Source organism: Dicentrarchus labrax, unplaced genomic scaffold (assembly GCF_905237075.1).
Source record: "Dicentrarchus labrax unplaced genomic scaffold, dlabrax2021, whole genome shotgun sequence".
NCBI lineage: Eukaryota > Metazoa > Chordata > Actinopteri > Moronidae > Dicentrarchus > Dicentrarchus labrax.
Genome location: NW_026136760.1, coordinates 265345 through 288164, shown reverse-complemented (window position 1 = coordinate 288164; position 22820 = coordinate 265345). Strand labels below are relative to the sequence as shown.

The 22820-nt window shown below is 41.6% G+C and overlaps 2 protein-coding genes and 1 long non-coding RNA gene across 4 annotated transcripts in view; 2 read left to right on the top strand and 1 right to left on the bottom strand.

The window, feature by feature from the left end:
* Positions 1 to 8475: 8475 nt before the first annotated feature.
* Positions 8476 to 9483, top strand: LOC127359683 (uncharacterized). Its single transcript, XR_007882723.1, has 3 exons — positions 8476 to 8584; positions 8909 to 8994; positions 9355 to 9483. It is a non-coding gene; the product is annotated as an uncharacterized LOC127359683 (long non-coding RNA).
* A 499-nt stretch (positions 9484 to 9982) lies between these two features.
* On the bottom strand, positions 9983 to 15388 carry LOC127359685 (aquaporin-1). Its single transcript, XM_051393677.1, has 4 exons — positions 15377 to 15388; positions 13563 to 13751; positions 12337 to 12417; positions 9983 to 10150 (listed from the first exon to the last, which is right to left on the bottom strand). The coding sequence occupies exons 1-4, from the start codon at positions 15386 to 15388 to the stop codon at positions 9983 to 9985; spliced, it is 450 nt and encodes a 149-aa protein (XP_051249637.1).
* Positions 15389 to 20499: 5111 nt separating this feature from the next.
* itga2b (integrin, alpha 2b) overlaps positions 20500 to 22820 on the top strand; it is a 33794-nt gene continuing 31473 nt past the window's right edge. For both annotated transcript variants that reach the window (XM_051393641.1, XM_051393640.1), the window contains exon 1: positions 20500 to 20701. In XM_051393641.1, the coding sequence (XP_051249601.1) occupies positions 20553 to 20701 (149 nt within the window). In that variant the 5' untranslated portion in view covers positions 20500 to 20552. The remainder of the gene's footprint in view (positions 20702 to 22820) is intronic.

The window sequence follows — 22820 nt, the reverse complement described above, 5'->3', positions numbered from 1 at the left end:
AGAAAGAAAACTGCAGAAGACAGGAGTGCATTAATGTAATGAATATTTATAGGGTGGGTATAAGAGTCAGTCAGACTTGAGGTCCTGGGTAATGATGGTACCCAGGAAACAGAAGGACTCCACAGAGTCAACTGGGGAGTCAGGTTTAGAGTCAGTAGTAATTGTTATCTAGAGCCTCTTTCACCTTAATAGAGATGTCAGTTTTGTTGTCAGGACTGACTGCTGCGCTGATCTCCACCACTTCCTATTCCATGTGTTCCTCATAGTTGTCCATGCAGAACTGCACAACTGATTTCTGAACTTGGTAGTCCTTCTTGAACATCTGGGTGTGTTCAGCGTTTTTGCCTGATGGGTTAACACCAATATATTTCCAGTAGAGCTGGTTGAGCACTAGCCCCTTCCACAGTAAACTGCTCAAATAAATGTTATATTTGAAGATCTCTTTAGTGTCACATTTAAACTTCTTCCTCTGCAGCTTGTTCAGGTTTGTGTTGAGATACTGACTGTCAGGTAATGGTAGACATTGGCCACACTGTCCTCAGTTCCTGTGAAAGTAGTTGATATATATATCTGCCTGTCGCAGTTTTTCCTCCTTAGTTTGTGCTGACACACTGTTCTCAAGAAACTCATTGAACTTCCTCCAGGCGCTGAGGATGCGACGCTGGCGAAGTTGAACCACTTCACATCTGTGGCCAGGTTGGAGAACTGGATGGCCCAGCTTTCTGTTCACCTCAGCAAACCCTTCCTTCAGCTCCTTCAGAGGGTTTTCCTGATGGATGAAGACTAAGGCCACACCAACAATAGAGGAGATCAGTCCTTGGATGCCAGGTGCCAAGCCGGCAATGTTTGTGAGGACCTTTATCTTTTCTGAAAACTTTTTGGAGTCAAACTTTCTAATACAATTTGTATAGCGTCAATTCACAAAAGAAATTGAAATAGAGCAGGTCCAGACAGAACTCCTTATAACATTATTTACAGAGATCCAACAGTACCATCATGAGCAAGACCTTGGCGACGGGGGCTAGGTGACTGGTCGTCTGCCTCGACCAGTTGGGGTGAGAGAGAGAGAGAGAGAGAGAGAGTGAGAGAGAGACGCACAGCAACAACAGTAGCAACAACTACACTAATAGTAGTGACTGATGATGATGAACATGAAGAAGATGATTACAACAATGACAACAACGATGGGGAACAATGAGCAGTGAGAAGAGTAATAATAGTAACTGTAGTAATAATAATAATAATAATAATAATAACAATAATATCAGTGATATTAGCAATGGCAGTCAAGCAGGACCATGGCAGGAGGCTCCATCAGGATCCATTACTACCTGCGAGACGAGAAAGCACAAGAACTCCAGGGAAGAAGTGAAGTTAGTAACATGTATTAATGGGACATGAATGAGTGTGGAAAGAGAGAGAGAGAGAGGAGCTCAGTGCATCATACTGGTACTGTTGGGTCTCTGTAAATAATGTTATAAAGAGTTCTGTCTAGACCTGCTCAATTTGAAAAGTGTCCTGAGATAACTTCTGTTATGAATTGGCGCTATACAAATAAAATTGAATTGAATTGAATCATGGGAAATCCCCCGATAGTCTAGGCCAAAAGCAGCATAACTAAGGGATGGTTCAGGACTCACCTGATCCAGCCCTAACTATAAGCTTTATCAAAGAGGAACGTCTTAAGTCCACTCTCAAATGTGGAGAGAACTGGAAGCTGGTTCCACAGGAGAGGAGCTTGGTAACTGAAGGCTCTGGCTCCTGTTCTACTTTTAGAGACTATAGGAACCACAAGTAGCCCAGCATTCAGAGAACGTAGTGTTCTAGTGGGGTAATAGGGTACTATGAGCTCTTTAAGATATGAAGGGGCCTGACCATGAAGAGCTTTATAGGTGAGGAGGAGGATTTTAAATTCAATTCTACATTTTACAGGGAGCCAATGCAGAGAAGCTAGTACAGGAGAGATGTGATCTCTTTTTCTAGTTCCTGTCAGTACTCGTGCTGCAGCGTTCTGAATTAATTGGAGCGTTTTAATGGACTTATTGGGGCAACCTGATAATAAAGAGTTGCAGTAATCCAGCCTTGAAGTAACAAATGCATGGATTAGTTTTTCTGCATCTGTCTGTGACAGGATGTGTCTAATTGTAATGTAATATTACGTAAATGAAAGAAGGCAGTCCTGGAGGTCTGCTTTATGTGGGAATTAAATGACAAATCCTGATCAAAGATAACTCCAAGATTCCTGACAGTGGTGCTAGAGGCCAAGGTAATGCCATCTAGAGTAGCTATATCTTTAGACAGTGAGTCTCTGAGGTTTTTGGGGCCAAGTACAAGAATCTTGTTTTTTTCTGAGTTTAACATCAAAAAATTGCAGCTCATGCAGGATTTTATGTCCTTAAGACATGTTTGTAATTTAGATAGTCCCTTCTTTGATGACAGAGAGGATGTTTTTATCACCTGTGTGTTTTTGTACAGTGACAATAAAGTTGTGTTTGTACAACAGTTCATAATATATATCTGGAATTACACAGATATGTAACACGATAGATGCATTATTATTATTATTATTATTATGTATAGAAGCAGTACCTGTCATCAGCAACTCAGTGAAGCTGAAATAAACTGTGAGTTTCTGGCTACAGCTTGTTTAATTTTTGTGTTTATTTCTGCTGTCAGCTTGTTTTCATCAAAAGAGACACTGAGGTCATATTCACACACACAGACACACACACACACACACACACACACACACAGACACACACACACACACACAACAAAACACGCACATACAGACAGACACCATGTAAGCAGTATCTATATAATGTTTCCCTCTGCTGACTGACTGAATGTGAAGGACAACCAAAGTCTTCAGAACGCTATCATCACATAAAGGACATAAAGGAACCCTGTGCACTGTTGATATGGAGAACTGTCTCCCAATCTGGGGATCCCGGCCCCCACAAGGGGTCACCAAAGCTTCATGGGGGGTCGACAGTTGTAGAGAAATAAAACCCTGATCAGGTGCAGTTCACATGGTTCACTAACAACTTAAACGTACAGGTCCATGAGGCAGCAGTCCAAAACCATCATATCAAGGATTAGGGTTAGGGTTAGGCTAACCCAAGTGCTCACAGAACTCAATAAATTCAGAAGGAAGTCAAACTGAGGGAGTAGACAACACTGAGGAAACATGAGGCAGCAGGCAGAAAGCTCCACATGCCAACAAGGAAAAACTCCCAATGAAACCAAAAAAACTGTATAATTTTTTTGCTGTCTCAGATTAACAACCAAAGAGCTGATAGAACAATGAGAGGAAAAGAAGAATATTAAGTCTTTCTGATAAAAATGATAAAAAACACAGAATACAGACAATGTATCAAAATGTCAGGAAAACTCATCTCTGCTCAATATTCACAGGAAATAATCTGCTCAAAATTCATCCAAATCTTTGGTTTTACACAAACTTGAAGCTGCATTGAAGCTCTATTGAGGCTGCAATGAAGCTGTATTAAAGATGCACTGAAGCTGTATTGAAGCTACATTGAAGCTGTATTGAAGCTGCATTGCAGCTGCATTGAAGCTGTATTGAAGCTTCAGTGCCTTTTTGAGTTTCTTAGAATTTAGTAAGAACATGATGTTCACTGATTGTCGGTGGCAGGGAGAAAACTGCAGTCTTCCTTGAAGAAAACTGACTTCCCGAGGGGGACACATACTGCCATTTGAGAAACACTGGTAAATGGGTCAGGTCAACCATTTCTGCCATTCTCTGACTTTCAACATGATGACCTTCACAAGAACAGGTGAGTCCAGGTGGGTGGAGCAACTGAGTTACTGGTTAGACCTCTAACATGAACATATAAACACATCTATATTGGAGTGGTAAACAAATACAGTAAAACAGGGAATCGCGGTTTATCTGGAAAGAGGATGTTTACATTTCTCAACAGATTTCATTGAGTTGTTTTAATATTCTGAGGTTTATGATAAATGTGGAGCAGATGAAGAAAATGAAATCTGATGAGTGACAACAGTAACAGCAGTAACAGCAGCAACAGCAGTGACAGTAACAACAGTAAGAGAAGTAACAATAGTATCAGCAGTAACAATAGTAAAAGAAGTAACAGCAACAACAGTAACAGCAACAACAGTAACAACAGTAACAGCAATAAAATAAGTAACGACAGTAACAGCAGTATCAGCAGTAACAGTAACAACAGTAACAGCAATAAAATAAGTAACAGCAGCAACAGCAGTAACAGCAGTAACAGAAGTAACAGCAGTAACAGCAGTAACAGAAGTAACAGCAGTGACAACAGCGACAGCAGTAACAGCAGTAACAGAAGTGACAGCAGTAACAGCAGTAACAGAAGTAACAGCAGTGACAACAGTGACAACAGTGACAGCAGTAACAGCAGTAACAACAGTAACAACAGTAACAGAAGTAACAGCGGTGACAGCAGTAACAACAGTAACAGAAGTAACAACAGTAACAACAGTAACAGAAGTAACAGCGGTAACAGCGGTAACAGCAGTAACAACAGTAACAGCAGTAACAGAAGTAACAGCAGTGACAGCAGTAACAGAAGTAACAGCAGTAACAGTAACAGCAGCAACATAAGTAACAGCAGTAACAACAGTGACAGCAGTAACGACAGCAGTAACGACAGCAGTGACAGTAACAGTAACAGCAGTCACAACTGTAACAGAAGTAACAGCAATAACATCAGTGGGTGGCTGTGACAACTATAACAGAAGTAATAGCAGTAACAGCAGTGACAACAATGACAGCGGTAACAGGAGTAACAGCAGTAACAGAAGTAACAGCAGTAACAGTAACAGCAGCAATATAAGTAACAGCAGTAACAGCAGTGACAGCAGTAACAACAGCAGTGACAGTAACAGCAGTAAGAGAAGTAACAGCAGTAACAGCAGTAACAACGGTGACAGCAGTAACAACAGTAACAGCAGTAACAGTGACAGCAGCAACAGAAGTAACAGCAGTAACAGCAGTAACAGTAAAAGAAGTAACAGCAGTAACAGCAATAACAGTAACAACAGTAACAGCAATAAAAGAAGTAACAGCAGTAACAGCAGTGTTTCTTGACCCTGCCATGGTCTGTGCGCCATCAGAGCAAAAGCCCACGCAGTTTTCCCATTTAAGGCCGTGTTCTTGTCCATGATCTTAAATAGCTCATCAGCTGTGGCTCTATTTTTTACGTATTTGCAAAACAGCAAATCCTCGCACATGTAGGAGATGAACAAGCAGTCTTTATTGCTGTCAGTAGCTTCGTCCACTTGTAATGCAAAACGACTGTCTTTTAATTTTTCTATGAGTTGTTCCTCAAGATCACTTGAAATGTTGCATATACGTCTCGCAACTGTGTCGTTTGACAGGGGGACAGCTTTTAATTTTGCTGCGCTTGTCTCGTCATGCATAATTGACACCATGTCTAGAGCAGCGGGGAGAATGAGCTGCTCTGCAATTGTGTGAGGTTTTTTGCATTGTGCAATTCTGTATGCCACTCTATATGAAGCCATCTGTGCTTTACTGTTTACCGATGCAGCTTTTACCATGCGAGTCTCCTGTTGACGGTATTCTGCCAGTTGTCTTTGAAAGAAATCAAGTGGCTTATTGACGTGACTGGGGTGTGTGGTCTCTAGGTGTCTTCTTAGTTTGTTGGGTCTCATACTGTCTGCTGCTAGCGGTTTAAGACACAAAACACACATCGGTCTCTCCTCTGTCCCCACCACCGCTGCCGTGAATCCAAGAGCAAGACACCCTTCATCATATTTTCTTTTCGGTTGGCTTTTTGGTTGATTAGGCCCGTCTGGTTTGTGTCTCTCTGCTGACGCTGGCTCGACAACTTTTGAGGTCCGTGTCACAAATTTATCCATGTTGTGTTATTGCCCACAGTAGCCTGCTACCCATCGGCGCGAAACATAGATATTGAGCATAGCGTTAGTTCAGGCAGGGCACGAAGTCAGGCTTAGCTTACAGCTATATCATACAATCACAGCTAGTCATAAACATACATCAGCTGATTCCTCTAAGCTTCCCATTGGATACCATACACAGTCAGCTGACAGCTCACCTGATTTCCTCAAGCATCCAATTGGCAAACATCATGCATGGCGCCTTATTTAAGCTGCTTTAGCCTGCCTGCCTATCTCTGCTGCTCCTCTACAAGCCTTTTTGCCAGGATGTTGTGTGCGTTACTTGTGGTTTGTCGTTTGTTTCTATTTGTCCTGTCTGCGGTGAGTATGATGGCGGGTCGATTGCATTGTGAAGTCTCAGCAGCGATCTCGGCTGTTGGGGAGAGTGTCGCTTTTGAACAACATCCGCAGTTGTGTCCAGCTGCTCTGGTTCTGGGGGGTCTGCAGAAGGGGGGGGGGGAATTGCTCCTGCGGCTCCGCTGCGGTCCCGGCTCCGGCGCTGCGCTGCCTTCCAGGGGAGAGCGGGTCCCAGGCGCAGCGGCCGGCTCCATCTGTCTTGCTTGTCAGTTCTGTCCAACATCCGGTTGTCGCTTGCCGTCATGGGTTCAAGGGTCCAGCGTTCGGTTCGGCACGGCAGGCCGGCCAGTCTTCGTCCGCAGTTGGCCTGTGTCCCTCTTCGCTGTCTGCAGGTAGAGCGCATGGTCCCACAGCTGCAGCGCTGGACGATGACGTCACAGCAGCTTGTTTTGACGGCGTCACATTCCCGCCGAGAATGCTGGGAAGTGCAGTCCCAATCACCATAGGGAAGAATGTGCTGCCTCTCAAAAAGGGGGCATGAGAGATAAACCTTCAACCCCAGTAAACGTCCCTGAGCTGGGGAAGGAGCTAAGAAAGCATCTAAACACTGTTAGTGAATTATCTGTTTTAGGGCTGGTTCATGGTTCTTAGCTGGGCTGACTTTGCTTTGAAGAGCTGAGATAGTCGATGCTTTACTGAAGAAAGGATAACAAAAGGTTATATTGGTCCATTCATAAGTCGCCTTCTCAACAAGCATTAAGGTATAGCTACCAGGAAATATTCAGGGAAAATAAATAAACATAATTATTAATTTATCTGCTCTTGCAAAGGCGAAACTAAGGCATAAATAGTTTAAATCCTCTGGCACTTTTCCCTTATTTTATGCTATAATCTACAATGCCATCAGTTGATTAAGGAAGCATGTAGAGGCACATGGCTAGCCAAGGCACATGGCTAGCAAGGCAGATGTCACAGATGCATTTAAGTCATGCATTACACCTTCACATTGGCATCTGTTCGGTTTAAATTAAGAGAAATGTACTTCTCAGTTAGGCTCACCTTTGGTTGTTACAGCAGCCCCAATATTTGATACCTTATCAGAGGCTCTCTGCTGGATTCTTTTAAATAACTGCAACTGCTTCGTGCTCCATCTCGTAGACGATTTTCTGTTAGTTGACTATCAGTTCAAAAAATCAGACCATGCATTTTTGCTCTTAAATATACCTTTAAACATTAGGTCTTCCGCTATCCAAGGAGAAACATCAGGCCCTGTAAGGCTAGAGTTCTAGGCTTCACTCTAGATAGTGTATTGATGAAAAAATTGCATCAGAGAGGTAATGAAGTAGCAGGCAGTAGTAATTTCCAAAAGAGAACTGCTCTCCTTGCTTAGACATCTTAAATTGGCATGTGTGTTATTCCCCAGGGAAGTTCCCTTATATCCAGGCTTCTGGACCTCTCCGATTTATAGAGAACTCCATGATATGGTGAGCTTGGATGAGGGCTGCAGATCCGAGCCCCAGTCCTGATCTCTTCTGTGTGATAATGGTATGGCATCTCCTTCTTTTACAATGAGCAGCTAGAATCATCATTTGCCATTAATTATAAAAAGACGCAGCATATTGAGTACATATAAATGAATCGAACACTGTGTGCCAGTTCACCCTGGGAGCTTTATGTCAACAGCGAGGTCTAATAGTGTGACTGCTATGATCTACTAGATCACTAATGAACAGCTTTGCTGGGCTAAGAAGACAGAGAGCAGACATGAGGGGCATTTAGGGAAGAGCAATGGATCCACAAGATTTTCAGTGTTGTGTACAGAAATAATGGATATAATTAATTCAAACATACAGTAGAAGTGCCATGATTGACCTGTATGATAACCGCCCTTCCGTAGGTTTTGGGGGGGGTATTTTAATAATCAGTGGTTTGCAGACATATGGCTAAAATACTGTCATCCTTGCCAGCTAATGCCTCTTCTACCTTTTTAATGAATGTACCCAATTGTTGTTTCATGTTTCTGTGTGGAAAAGACTGGTCAAGGAAACAATCATGTTTTTGCGACAATGATGCAACTGCCAACATCATTTACAAGGGCGTTCTTCAGTTCCATTCATTAATTTTGTAAGGTGCCTCACTTGGTTATCTATGTTGGGTAAATTCATTATTAGAGCATCTCATATTCCAATCTTGGATAACATTGCTGATTTTTGTCCCGGTTTGAATTGCAGATTTCTGGGGATATCTCTAGTATACTTAGCCATGTACTTCAACTAGTGTCTGCTTAGACGTATTGGTTTATAGTCCTGCTGGCTCCTCTTACTGGCACTTCCATGTAGCTCATGGAAGGGAGGTTGCCTGGTGTGGTTCTTTGGGGGTCTCTGCTGCTGCTCTCCTTGTCTTAAGGTTTTCCACGTAGGCACGTGGAAGGACAAGGAGGTCCCATACAGAGCCACATCACTAAATATAACACTCTGTTTGGGAAATATGATTTTGCTGGCTTAATTTAAATACACTTCTAGCATAACTTCTTAGGGATCTCTTTATTAATCTTCAGCCAAGTTACTTTAACTAGTATCTGCATAAATTATTGGTTTTATTACTGTTATTTATTTCTTACAAAAAATTGCGCTGCTGGCTCCTCTTACTGGCACTTCCATGTAGCTCATGAAGGGAGGTTGCCTGGTATGGTTCTTTGGGGGTCTCTGCTGCCGCTCTCCTTGTCTTAAACTTTTCCATGTAGGCACATGGAAGGGCAGGGAGGTGTGCTCTCCGATCACAGCTAGTCATAAACATACATCAGCTGATTCCTCTAAGCTTCCCATTGGATACCATACACAGTCAGCTGACAGCTCACCTGATTTCCTCAAGCATCCAATTGGCAAACATCATGCATGGCGCCTTATTTAAGCTGCTTTAGCCTGCCTGCCTATCTCTGCTGCTCCTCTACAAGCCTTTTGCACCCACCTCCACCCCAGCTCCTCCTTTTTATGTTGTTTCTAATTAATCAATGTCATTTTCTGATTGCCATTGATGCTTGCTCTGTTCTGTACCCTGGGGGGTCTCTGCTGCCGCTCTTCTTGTCTTAAACTTTTCCATGTAGGCACATGGAAGGGCAAGGAGGTGTGCTCTCCCTGCCTTAAGGTTTTCCACGTAGGCACGTGGAAGGACAAGGAGGTCCCAGAACAGAGCCATACCGCCAAATGTAAATTCTGCTTGGACTATAAGATATTTTGACGAAAGTGGTCCTGACTGAAATATAAATATATATCTATGGGCGCGAAAGTTTGTTCCGCTACAATTAATATGCCGATGTCACGTCAATAATTATTTTGGCACTTCGGTTCCAGGTTACATTTTTCTCGGGGTCTCATATCTAATGTTCTATTAATTTAGACTGCATGTAGGCTAGTAATGATTACTTTGTTTGTGGGTGTTTTGTTTTGAATGTGTGATCTTTGTTGTCATTAAAGACAGGCGTTGATAAAGCAGACATCCCAACCTGCAAGAAGTCATTTCAGGGAGGTTCGTTCCGGGGGGGTGGGGGTGGGGAGGGGAATTCCTGTTACACTTGGTGTCACCTCCGGGGGTTATCAGTCTAATAAGCAGCAGCACACAGCTATAAGGACGGTTTACTCTCACACGTAGGGTGGCCATTCATCCGGCTTTAGGCCGGACAGTCCGGCTTTTAAATGCCTTGTCACTTATTTGTCCTCCTTTTGAGAAAATAACTTAAGTGACAAAAACAGGTTTATGTGTGTATGTCTGACAGCACCCCCTGCTGTTGTTTGTCTGTCAGCACATACAGCTGTTTCAGCTCCGCCCACCAGTTGCCACTGTGACGCCAGCAAGGCCGCAGCAACAGATTGTTGAGGAGAGCAGCGAGACACGCCCCCAGAGCAGGCCCCACCCAGAACACCTGCAGAATTTCAATTCAATTCAATTCAATTTTATTTGTATAGCGCCAATTCATAACAGAAGTTATCTCAGGACACTTTTCAAATAGGGCAGGTCTAGACCGAACTCTTTAACATTAATTACAGAGACCCAACAGTACCACCATGAGCAAGCACTTGGCGACAAGGGCAAGGAAAAACTGCCTGTTAAAAGGCAGAAACCTAGGACAGATCCTCCGGCTCTAGGTGGGTGGTCGTCTGTCTCGACCAGTTAGGGTGAGAGAGAGAGAGAGAGAGAGAGAGAGAGAGGCAGAGAGAGCGAGAGACAGACAGACAGACAGGTGCACAGCAACAACAGTATTGGCAATGGCAGTCAAGCAGGACCATGGCAGGAGGCTCCACCAGGATCCATGAGAACCTGCGAGACGAGAAAGCACAAGAACTCCGGGGAAGAAGTGGAGTTAGTAACATGCATTAATGGGACATGAATGAGTGCAGAAAGAGAGGAAGAGAGTAGCTCAGTGCATCATGGGAAATCCCCCGATAGGCCTATAGCAGCATAACTAAGGGATGGTTTAGGACACACCTGATCCAGCCCTAACTATAAGCTTTATCAAAGAGGAATGTCTTAAGCCTACTCTTGAATGTGGTGAGGGTGTCTGCCTCCCGAACCACAACTGGAAGCTGGTTCCACAGGAGAGGAGCTTGGTAACTGAAGGCTCTGGCTCCTGTTCTACTTTTAGAGACTATAGGAACCACAAGTAGCCCTGCATTTAGAGAATGTAATGTTCTAGTGGGATAATAGGGTACTATGAGCCCTTTAAGATATGAAGGGGCCTGACCATGAAGAGCTTTATAGGTGAGGAGGAGGATTTTAAATTCAATTCTACATTTTATAGGGAGCCAATGCAGAGTAGCTAGTACAGGAGAGATGTGATCTCTTTTTCTAGTTCCTGTCAGTACTTGTGCTGCAGCGTTCTGAATTAATTGGAGCGTTTTAATGGACTTATTGGGGCAACCTGATAATAAAGAGTTGCAGTAATCCAGCCTTGAAGTAACAAATGCATGGATTAGTTTTTCTGCATCTGTCTGTGATAGTATGTGTCTAATTTTTCTAATATTACGTAAATGAAAGAAGGCAGTCCTAGAGGTCTGCTTTATGTGGGAGTTAAATGACAAATCCTGATCAAACATAACTCCAAGATTCCTGACAGTGGTGCTAGAGGCCAAGTTAATGCCATCTAGAGTGACTATATCTTTAGACAGTGAGTCTCTAAGGTTTTTGGGGCCAAGAACAAGAATTTCGTTTTTTTCTGAGTTTAACATCAGAAAATTGCAGGTCATCCAGGATTTTATGTCCTTAAGATATGTTTGTAATTTAGATAATTGATTAATTTCATTGGGTTTGATTGATAGATATAACTGCGTATCATCTGCATAACAGTGAAAGTTAATGGAGTGATTCCTAATAATGTTGCCTAAAGGGAGCATATATAAAGTAAATAGTATTGGTCCAAGTACAGAACCTTGTGGAACTCCATGACTAACTTTAGTATTTATGGAGGATTCATCGTTAACATGTACAAACTGAGAACGATCTGATAAGTATGACTTAAACCAGCTTAGGGCAGTTCCTTTAATGCCAATTTGATGCTCAAGTCTCTGTAAAAGAATATCATGGTCAATGGTGTCAAATGCAGCACTAAGATCTAATAATACAAGTACAGAGACAAGTCCATTGTCAGAAGCAGTCAGAAGGTCATTATTAACTTTAACCAGAGCTGTCTCTGTGCTGTGATGAACTCTAAATCCTGACTGAAAATCCTCAAATAAACTATTGTTATGTAGAAATTCACACAACTCATTGGCGACTACTTTCTCCAGAATCTTAGAGAGGAAGGGGAGGTTAGAAATCGGTCTATAGTTGGCTAAAACCCCTGGGTCAAGAGTGGGCTTTTTAAGAAGGGGTTTAATTACAGCTACTTTAAAGGACTGTGGTACATATCCTGATAATAAAGAAAGATTAATCATATCCAGTAAAGAAGTGCCAATTAAGGGAACAACTTCTTTAAGCAGCCTAGTTGGGATCGGGTCTAATAGACAGGTTGATGAATAGAAGAACCGACCAATCAGAGCGCAGCCTGAGGGTGCGTGTATCTGTGTGTGTGTGTGTGTGTGTGTGTGTGTGTGTGTGTGTGTGTGTGCTGACCCAGTGGTTGTTGAAGTCGAGAGGGACGACAGCCGGACCGAACAACCTCGCTGGGTTCATCCCACAACTTGTCGCACTCACCTGAAGGAGAGAGACAGGTACAGAGAGAGAGACAGACATTATTGAATTAAATTCATTTAAATGATTAAATATTAAATTAGCCGTAAGATATCAGATGCTGTCAGCAGTAAACTGTCAGCTGTGTGCTGTTAGCTATTAGCTTTTAGCTTTTAGCTGTTGGCTTTTAGCTGTGTGCTGTTAGCTGTTAGCTTTTAGCTGTTAGCTCTGTGCTGTTAGCTGTAAACTGTGTGCTGTTAGCTGTTAGCTGTAAACTGTTAGCTCTGTACTGTTAGCTGTAAACTGTGTGCTGTTAGCTGTTAGCTGTAAACTGTTAGCTCTGTGCTGTTAGCTGTAAACTGTTAGCTGTGTGCTGTAAACTGTTAGCTGTAAACTGTAAACTGTTAGCTGTAAACTGTAAATTGTAAACTGTTAGTTGTAAACTGTTAGCTGTAAACTGTTAGCTGTAAGCTGTAAGCTGTAAACTGTAAACTGGAGGCTGTAAACTGTTAGCTGTAAACTGTAAACTGTAAGCTGTAAACTGTTAGCTGTAAACTGTAAACTGGAGGCTGTAAACTGTAAACTGTTAGCTGTAAACTGTTAGCTGTAAGCTGTAAGCTGTAAGCTGTAAACTGTAAGCTGTAAACTGTTAGCTGTAAACTGTTAGCTGTAAACTGTTAGCTGTAAATTGTAAACTATTAGCTGTAAACTGTTAGCTGTAAACTGTTAGCTGTAAATTGTAAACTGTTAGCTGTAAACTGTTAGCTGTAAACTGTTAGCTGTAAACTATAAACTGTAAGCTGTAAGCTGTAAACTGTAAATGATTAGCTGTGTACTGTTAGCTGTTAGCTGTAAGCTGTTAGCTGTAAGCTGTAAACTGTAGACTGTAAACTGTAGACTGTAAACTGTTAGCTGTGTGCTGTTAGCCGTTAGCTGTAAACAGTAAACTGTTGCTGTAAACTGTGCGCTAGTGGAAGGTATTCCATCCTCTGGTGGCGTAGCTCAGTTAGCATTGAGCACTGAATTGTTGCATGTTGATAAAATCAGAAAACAAAAGACAGAGAATGTAGTTTTGATATTTAATGATGTTCTTTGTCGTCGTGGAGACACGTTTAACCCCTGACCCCTGAGAGCCTGATAAATCAGCACAGGTGATGGGCAGGACTTACAGCCACCAGGTGACCCAGACTGACAGCCAGTCCGGCCCGCAGAGGAGACCCCACAGCCGCCCGGGGGATATCCACTGTTGCCAAAACAACCAGGACCAACTGGAGGGTAACCAATGTTTCCATGGCGACAGCCTGATGGAGCCGGACACCAGGGCGAACCTGAACAGACAGTAATAAGGTCACAGAATGCTAACCCTAACAGCTGACCAAACACATACAGCGCTGCCCGCCACAGGCGGAGCCTCAGTGTGAGGGCCATTGCTACGGTAACCGCCAGGTTCAAGAGAGTGCCCCCGCCCACACAGACTGCTGCCAGGGCAACAGACAGTCCAAATACCAGTGCCACCTGCAGAGGACAGGTAGGTGAAACAGGTAAGACAGACAGGGGGCTCAGGTGATAGGAAAATAGTGATAGGCTGGCAGACAAAAAGAGGGCGGTGCCTAAGGAGTCCAGCAGGAAGGAGTGCAGATGTCAGTCAGGATGAGACGCAGGTAACGAGGGACGAACATGACAACGACCTGCAACAGTTTTTTGTTTAATAGCAGTAACAGCATATTTATATTTATTTATTATTTATTATAACAAAACTTTATTTATCGATGTAATATTTACAGTAGTAAACAATCTCCAAACCTCCATAATATAATAATCAATCTGTATGATATGACATTTAAGATACATATCAATATATATCTATAGGTACTTATCAATATTTATTATAGATACATATCAATATTTGTCTCTAGCTTCTTATCAATATATATCTATAGCTACATATCAATATATATCTATAGCTACATATCAACATATATCTATAGGTACTTATCAATATTTATTTATAGATACATATCAATATATATCTATAGTTTATATCAATGTTTATCTATACGGAGGAGAAATGTAAACAGTGTGAGCAGAGGGACTGCAACAAATCAGAATAACAACAAATCATCCATACAATTCAATTCAATTCAATTCAATTTTATTTGTATAGCGCCAATTCATAACAGAAGTTATCTCAGGACACTTTTCAAATAGAGCAGGTCTAGACCGAACTCTTTAAAACATTATTTACAGAGACCCAACAGTACCACCATGAGCAAGACCTTGGAGACAAGGGCAAGGAAAAACTGCCTGTTAAAAGGCAGAAACCTAGGACAGATCCTTCGGCTCTAGGTGGGTGATCGTCTGTCTCGACCAGTTGGGGTGAGAGAGAGAGAGAGAGAGAGAGAGAGAGAGAGACAGACAGACAAACAACAATAAGAGAAAATGTGTTTGTATATCACGACCCACTGACTAATCAATCATTGTTTGTGAAGTTATTAATGGTTAATCAATCATTGTTTATGGAGTTATTAATGATTAATCAATCATTGTTTATGGAGATATTAATGGTTAATCAATCATTGTTTGTGAAGTTATTAATGGTTAATCAATCATTGTTTCTGGAATTATGAATGGTTAATCAATCATTGTTTATGGAGTTATTAATGGTTAATCAATCATTGTTTATGGAGTTATTAATGGTTAATCAATCATTTATTAAAACTTACATTAGTACAGTGAGTCTGGAGACAAACAATAACAACAACAAACAAACAAACAACAACAACAACAAGAACAGAATGTTAAATAAATAATTGTACCTGTCAGTCAGAAGGAAGTAGACCAGTGATTAATGCTCCAGGTCCAGGTGAGGTCCAGGTCCAGGTGAGGTTCAGGTCCAGGTAAGGTCCAGGTGAGTGTGTGTATCTCTTATAGAGCAGAGAGGCTGTAGTGACGTACAGTAGGGAGGTCTCTGACTGATCTGTACCTCAGTGGTCATGAAACAGATTCAATCATTAGAGATTTGAGAAGTTTTCAGACTGATGATGATCGAGGAAACTCTCCTGTCTGCAGTTCACACGAGTCCTGGAAAACCTGGAAAACCTGGAAATTTAGAGAGTTTCCCAGTGATGGACACATCTAAGAAGAGGCATTTCATGTGAAATAAAATTATTTCTACTGAATCGTCATCATTAAACAAGAGTTTATTGTTTTATTATTGTTATTGACCTACTGGTGCATCATTGTATATTTGTGTCCTGATGATCAATAATTAATAATTGAATCCAACACTGGAACCTGAACAGGATCGGTGTGTCTGTTGTTCAGTTGGAGGCTAAAGGGTCCTCACAAGTATAGAAGAGCTAATGTATCTCCATTCAGGGTCAGGAAGAGATACAATGAGACCGTCTGTCTGTCTGTCTGTCTGTCTGTCTGTCTGTCTGTCCTCCACACTGACACTGTGAGACAGTCAGAGACAGACAGGATGTGTGTGTGTTTGTGTGTCTATTAACACAGTCTCATGTTTCTGGAAGCAAACAGTTCTTCACTATCAATGAACAACCTTCAAACAGAAACACAGACACATTATACTGAATTCACCTGTTTGTCTGGACGTTGTCTGTTTGTCTGTCTGTCTGTCTGTCTGTCTGTCTGTCTGTCAATCCTCCACACTGACCTTTAGCTGTAAGGAATAACACACTCTACAGTCCTGCTGTAAGCATCAGACATGTTGTCAGTGGTTGAAGGTGCTTTCTGTGTCTGTTGGATCCAGAGGTTGTGAGATCGATTCCCACTTAGGGCAGCACTCAGTAAAGTCCCTGTATGATTGTATGAGACTAAAAACTGCTCACTGTCACTGCTGTCACTGTTAATGGTAAATGGACTGTACTTGTATAGTTTCCTGTCTTCTGACCAGTCAAAGCACTTTTACACTACATTCACCCTTTCACACCCATTCACTCAGTGATGGTAAAGTCCATCAGACAGAAAATAACTCATTCATACACATTCACAAACTGATGCACAGCATCGGGAGCAGTTCGGGGTTCCGTATCTTACTCAAGGATACGTCGACACTCTTACTGCTGTTACTGTTACTGCTGTTACTTCTGTTTCAGTTGTCAATGCTAGTACTGCTATTACTGCTGCCACTGCTGTTACTGCTATTACTTCTGTTACAGTTATCACAGCCGCCCACTGCTATTACTGCTATTACTTCTGTTACAGTTGTTACTGCTGTTACTGCTATTACTTCTGTTACAGTTGTTCCTGCTGTTACTGTTGTTACTGCTGTCACTGTTGTTACTGTTATTGCTGTTACTTCTTTTACTGTTACTGTTGTTATTGCTGTTACTTCTCTTACTGCTGTTACTGTCACTGCTGTTGTTACTGCTGTCACTGCTGTTACTTATGTTGCTGCTGTTACTGTTACTGCTGTTACTTCTGTTACTGCTGTTACTCCTGTTACCACTGTTACCACTGTCACTGTTGTCACTGCTGTTACTGCTGTTACTGCTGTTACTGCTATTACTTCTGTTACAGTTGTCACAGCCACCCACTGATGTTACTGCTATTACTTCTGTTACAGTTGTTACTGCTGTTACTGTCACTGTTGTTGTTACTGCTGTCACTGTTGTTCTGCGTTACATGTTGCTCATACGTTCGCGGTACTGTTACGCGTCACGCTGTTACCTGTTACTGCGTACTGTTACTGCTGTTACCGCTGTTACCGTTGTTACCGCTGTTACTTCTGTTACTGTTGTTACTGCTGTCACTGTTGTCACTGTTGTCACTGCTGTCACTACTGTTACTTCTGTTACTTCTGTTACTGCTGTCACTGCTGTCACTTCTGTTACTGCTGTTACTGCTATCACTGTTGTCACTGCTGTTACTGCTGTTACTGCTGTTACTTCTGTTACTGCTGTTACTGTTGTTACTGCTGTTTACTGTCTGTTACTGCTGTTACTGTTGTTACGGCTGTTACTGTTGTTACTTCTGTCACTGTTGTTACTATTTTTACTGCTGTTACTGCTGTTACTTCTGTTGCTGCTGTCACTGTTACTGCTGTCACTGTTGTTACTGCTTTTACTGCTGTTACTTCTTTTATCGCTGTTACTGTTGTTACTGTTATTGCTGTCACTGCTGTTACTTCTTTTACTGTTGTTACTGTTATTGCTGTTACTGCTGTTACTTCTTTTACTGTTACTGCTGTTACTGTTGTTACTGCTGTTACTGCTGTTACTTCTGTTGCTGCTGTTACTGTTACTGCTGTTACTTCTGTTACTGCTGTTACTCCTGTTACCGCTGTCACTGTTGTCACTGCTGTTACTGCTATTACTTCTGTTATAGTTGTCACAGCCACCCACTGATGTTACTGCTATTACTTCTGTTACCGCTGTCACTGTTGTCACTGCTGTTACTGTCACTGCTGTCGTTACTGCTGTTACTTCTGTTACTGCTTTTACTGTTGTTACTGCTGTTACTGCTGTTACCGCTGTAACCGTTGTCACCGCTGTTACCGTTGTTACCGCTGTTACTTCTGTTACTTCTGTTACTGCTGTCACTGCTGTCACTTCTGTTGCTGCTGTTACTTCTGTTACTGCTGTTACTGTTGTTACGGCTGTTACTGTTGTTACTTCTGTCACTGTTGTTACTATTTTTACTGCTGTTACTGCTGTTACTTCTGTTGCTGCTGTCACTGTTACTGCTGTCACTGTTGTTACTGCTTTTACTGCTGTTACTTCTTTTATTGCTGTTACTGTTGTTACTGTTATTGCTGTCACTGCTGTTACTTCTTTTACTGTTGTTACTGTTATTGCTGTTACTGCTGTTACTTCTTTTACTGTTACTGCTGTTACTGTTGTTACTGCTGTTACTGCTGTTACTTCTGTTGCTGCTGTTACTGTTACTGCTGTTACCTTTGTTACTGCTGTTACTCCAGGTTACCGCTGTCACTGTTGTTACTGCTGTTACTGCTGTTACTTCTGTTGCTGCTGTTACTGTTACTGCTGTTACTTCTGTTACTGCTGTTACTCCAGGTTACCGCTGTCACTGTTGTCACTGCTGTTACTGCTATTACTTCTGATATAGTTGTCACAGCCACCCACTGATGTTACTGCTATTACTTCTGTTACAGTTGTGACTGCTGTTACTGTCACTGCTGTCATTACTGCTGTCGTTACTGCTGTCACTGTTGTTACTGCTGTTACTTATGTTGCCGCTGTTACTGTTACTGCTGTTACTTCTGTTACTGCTGTTACTGCTGTTACTTATGTTGCCGCTGTTACTGTTACTGCTGTTACTTCTGTAACTGCTGTCACTGCTGTTACTGCTGCGATTAAATGCAAGTTATGACACAGCTGCACTTTTATTTTCTTTATTTTTGAACTTGCTGTTATTTGATGTAGATAGTTTGTATTCTATCTGAGTTCTTGTGCTTTCTCGTCTCACAGGTTCTTGACGATCCTGGTGGAGCCTCCTGCCATGGTCCTGCTAGGTTGCCATTGCCAATACTGTTGTTGCTGTGCACCTGTCTGTCTGTCTCTCTCTCTCTCTCTCTGCCTCTCTCTCTCTCTCTCTCTCTCTCACCCCAACTGGTCGAGACAGACGACCGCCCACCTAGAGCTGGAGGATCTGTGCTAGGTTTCTGCCTTTTAACAGGCAGTTTTTCCTTGCCCTTGTCGCCAAGTGCTTGCTCATGGTGGTACTGTTGGGTCTCTGTAATTAATGTTTTAAAGAGTTCGGTCTAGACCTGCTCTATTTGAAAAGTGTCCTGAGATAACTTCTGTTATGAATTGGCGCTATACAAATAAAATTGAATTGAATTGAATTGAATATTTAGATACAACTTGTTACTATACTGATACTACTTGTTACTTAAATAAATAGGAACATTTTAAGCTTGTTGCGTATTTCATAAGCATTATGTTGGGGCGATGGGGGCAGGTGGGGCTTGAAAATTCCCCCTTGTCCGAAGTGGGGAATGACCAAAAAAGTTTGAGAACCACTGCATTAGAGGAACCGACAGGAGGAACATTACAAAGTATAAATAATGAATGTTAGCAGAATCATCTTTATGGGTTGAAGTCTCTGTTCATTGATGCATTTGTCCCCATAATGTCTTTGAATGACTGACGTCCCACAATGTTCTTAACAACATACTCAGCATTTATTTTGTATTTGTATTACAAAATAAATATATCATTGTATTTTTTATATATTTTAGAAAAGTTAGTCAGTATTTTACAGTGAAATGTTTGTGTTATGATGTATTATTTCTGAAGCTGATGATGTTACAAACAAACAGTTTCCTGATGATAACATTTTTTATTGGACTGGAAAGGATCCCTACAGAGATAGACCTTTAGTTTAACCACAAACAGCCATAATATCACTATCACTCTCCACCAGACTCCAGAGACAGAAACACTCATTTTACCTTCAGATCATCGTAACTTCATTCAGAGTGGACAGAAACAGAACAGAACTCAGTCTTTGTTAGTCTTTCCAACAATAACCACTAAATGTTTACACAGCTACCAGCTGTTAGCTGCTGGATTCATGTTCTATATGACCTTTAATCCATTGAGATAAATGTTTCCGGTTTCTGCGGCAAAGAACGATATTTATTCAATAATATTTAATTAATATTTCATTTATTTGGCACAAACAGTTTGACCTGTTCCTTACAGGCATTTTATTTGTTTGTGTAAATCCTGTCAATAATCAATAAACAGCATTACTAAGTTAAGTATAAGTTACAGTCTGTGAATATGGAGGTTGTTTTCTGTCTGTGTGAAAGGAACGTACAGACAGAGACGTCCCTGAACTCACCACAGACCTTGAAATACAACTCCAGATACACATGCTTTTATTTTTAACTTCTATCAACAGGAAACAGCAGCAAAGTGGTTAAAGTGACACAGCCAGCTGTCAATCATCTGTCACACACACACACACACACACACACACACACACACACACAAATACACACACACACACACACACACACACACACACAACACACAGACACACAGACACACACACACACACACACACACACACAGGGGTTTATATATCAGGAAGGCTCCTATAACTGCTTCAGTCTGCACATAGAAAGTCAGACAGTGAGAGAGACAGTAATAGTCAGACAGACAGGTGTGATGTATGTGTTCAGGTGTGTCTGTGAGCTGCTGTGTGTGTGTGTGAGTGTGTGTGTGTGTTTGAACCTGTTAGATGAAGCTGTGACATTCAGTGGTCCGACAGGAAGTCTGTTTGGATTCTCAGTTGACTTTCACACCTTCAACAACAAGTAAGGAGCCTTTAATTAACTAAGAATTAACATTTAATTAACTCTTATTTAACATTTGATTAACTCTTAATTTGGGGCTTGAGACGAAGAACCATATAAGTCCATATTTTCAAATTTTGAATAATACATTTTTTTTTATTTGGACTGTGAACATTATATTATATATTTTTATTTTACTTGAATATAGACAACAAAAGCTTCCCAATTCTAATGAGATAAGATTTTTCAGTGTCAATCTTAAAAATAAAAAGTTAGAGTAATTTACATTTCTGGAATGTGGAAGAACGTTATATGTCCAGTTAATGTGGAATAACAGTATAAGTCCAATTCATCATATCACTTTAAACCACTGGAGATCTGATTCCTTTATCTTAGTTTTGATATAGTAACAGAACCTTAAAGAAAATATTAAGCATTTCTTTCTTTCAATTTATTTTGGGGTTTTTTGCTAACGTAAATCACAGAACAAATACAGACAATACAGTATGAACAATGAACAATACTTAGTACAGTATACAGTACAGACGATAAAAGTCAGTACAAACAATAAGCCGTACATACAATAAACAATACATACAAACAAACAATAAACAACAGTAAGAACAATTCAATTCAATTCAATTCAATTTTAATTTGTATAGCGCCAATTCATAACAGAAGTTATCTCAGGACACTTTTCAAATAGAGCAGGTCTAGACCGAACTCTTCATAAAATTATTTACAGAGACCAAACAGTACCACCATGAGCAAACACTTGGCGACAAGGGCAAGGAAAAACTGCCTGTTAAAAGGCAGAAACCTAGGACAGATCCTTCAGCTCTAGGTGGGCGGTCGAATGTCTCGACCAGCTGGGGTGAGAGAAAGAGAGAGAGAGAAAGAGAGAGACAGACAGACAGACAGGTGCTCAGCATCAACAGTATTGGTAATGGCAATCTAGCAGGACCATGGCAGGAGGCTCCACCAGGATTGATAAGAACCTGCGAGACGAGTAACACTAAACAATATATTTACAATACAGAGAATACAGTACAAACAATAAAAAGTATATATGTATATAACATATAAACAAAATATAAAATAGAGGCATACAAGATAACTTACAACTACTATTACGATTCATTTTACACAATATACCCCACCTTGTGGCATAAAATGCTTGGGCCTCCGCTGGCATGTAGGCTAGCATTGTCATAAGGTCACGGTGCTTCTCCTTCTTGACGGCCAGAGGGTCCTCGTAAGCTCGAGCGTACGTGGTGGAGAACAAGGGAGCTGGAGGTGGTTGATTCTTCCTTTGTTTGGTGATCAGCCAGGTCTTCCATCCCTCGTAGAGGCTGTGGCTCCCTTTTGTGTGGACACACCATGGATCAGCAGCTGAATGATGATTCAACAAGAAATTCAATAAAGATTCTTCCTTCACACACATATCCCCAACACTGTTAATTTCAGAAACCCAACTCTTTAGTTTTTTACCTTTTACTTTCAATCACATCATGGATGTGATTAGGAAGCCAGATGGATGGTTTAGTGTTGCATCAGGGAGCTGCCTGAAGTGCGCACATTTCATCTAGATGACTTTGAATGGATGCTGGTGCCTGGCTCCACAGATCATCTCGGCGACATCGCTGGGGGTGTAGAGAGTAGACACCTTACGCCTCTTCTCCAGCGTGGCAAAGGAACGGTCACAGGGAAGGAAGGAGTGACCAGACACTATGAACTTCTGCTCTATCTCACTGAAGTACCCTCTAGATACGAGCAGGGCCATGAGGTTTAGGATTCGCCAGTTGTTGTTCTGCCCACAGCATTGGTCACTATAGATGATGAGCTTCCGTTCCTTTGCCTGGACTAGGGGAGCGAAAGATGTTTCTTCCCACTTCAAAAGACAGCTTGCCACCTCAATTCAATTCAATTCAATTCAATTCAATTTTATTTGTATAGCGCCAATTCATAACAGAAGTTATCTCAGGACACTTTTCAAATAGAGCAGGTCTAGACCAAACTCTTTAAAACATTAATTACAGAGACCCAACAGTACCACCATGAGCAAGCACTTGGCGACAAGGGCAAGGAAAAACTGCCTGTTAAAAGGCAGAAACCTTGGACAGATCCTCGATGTAACCTC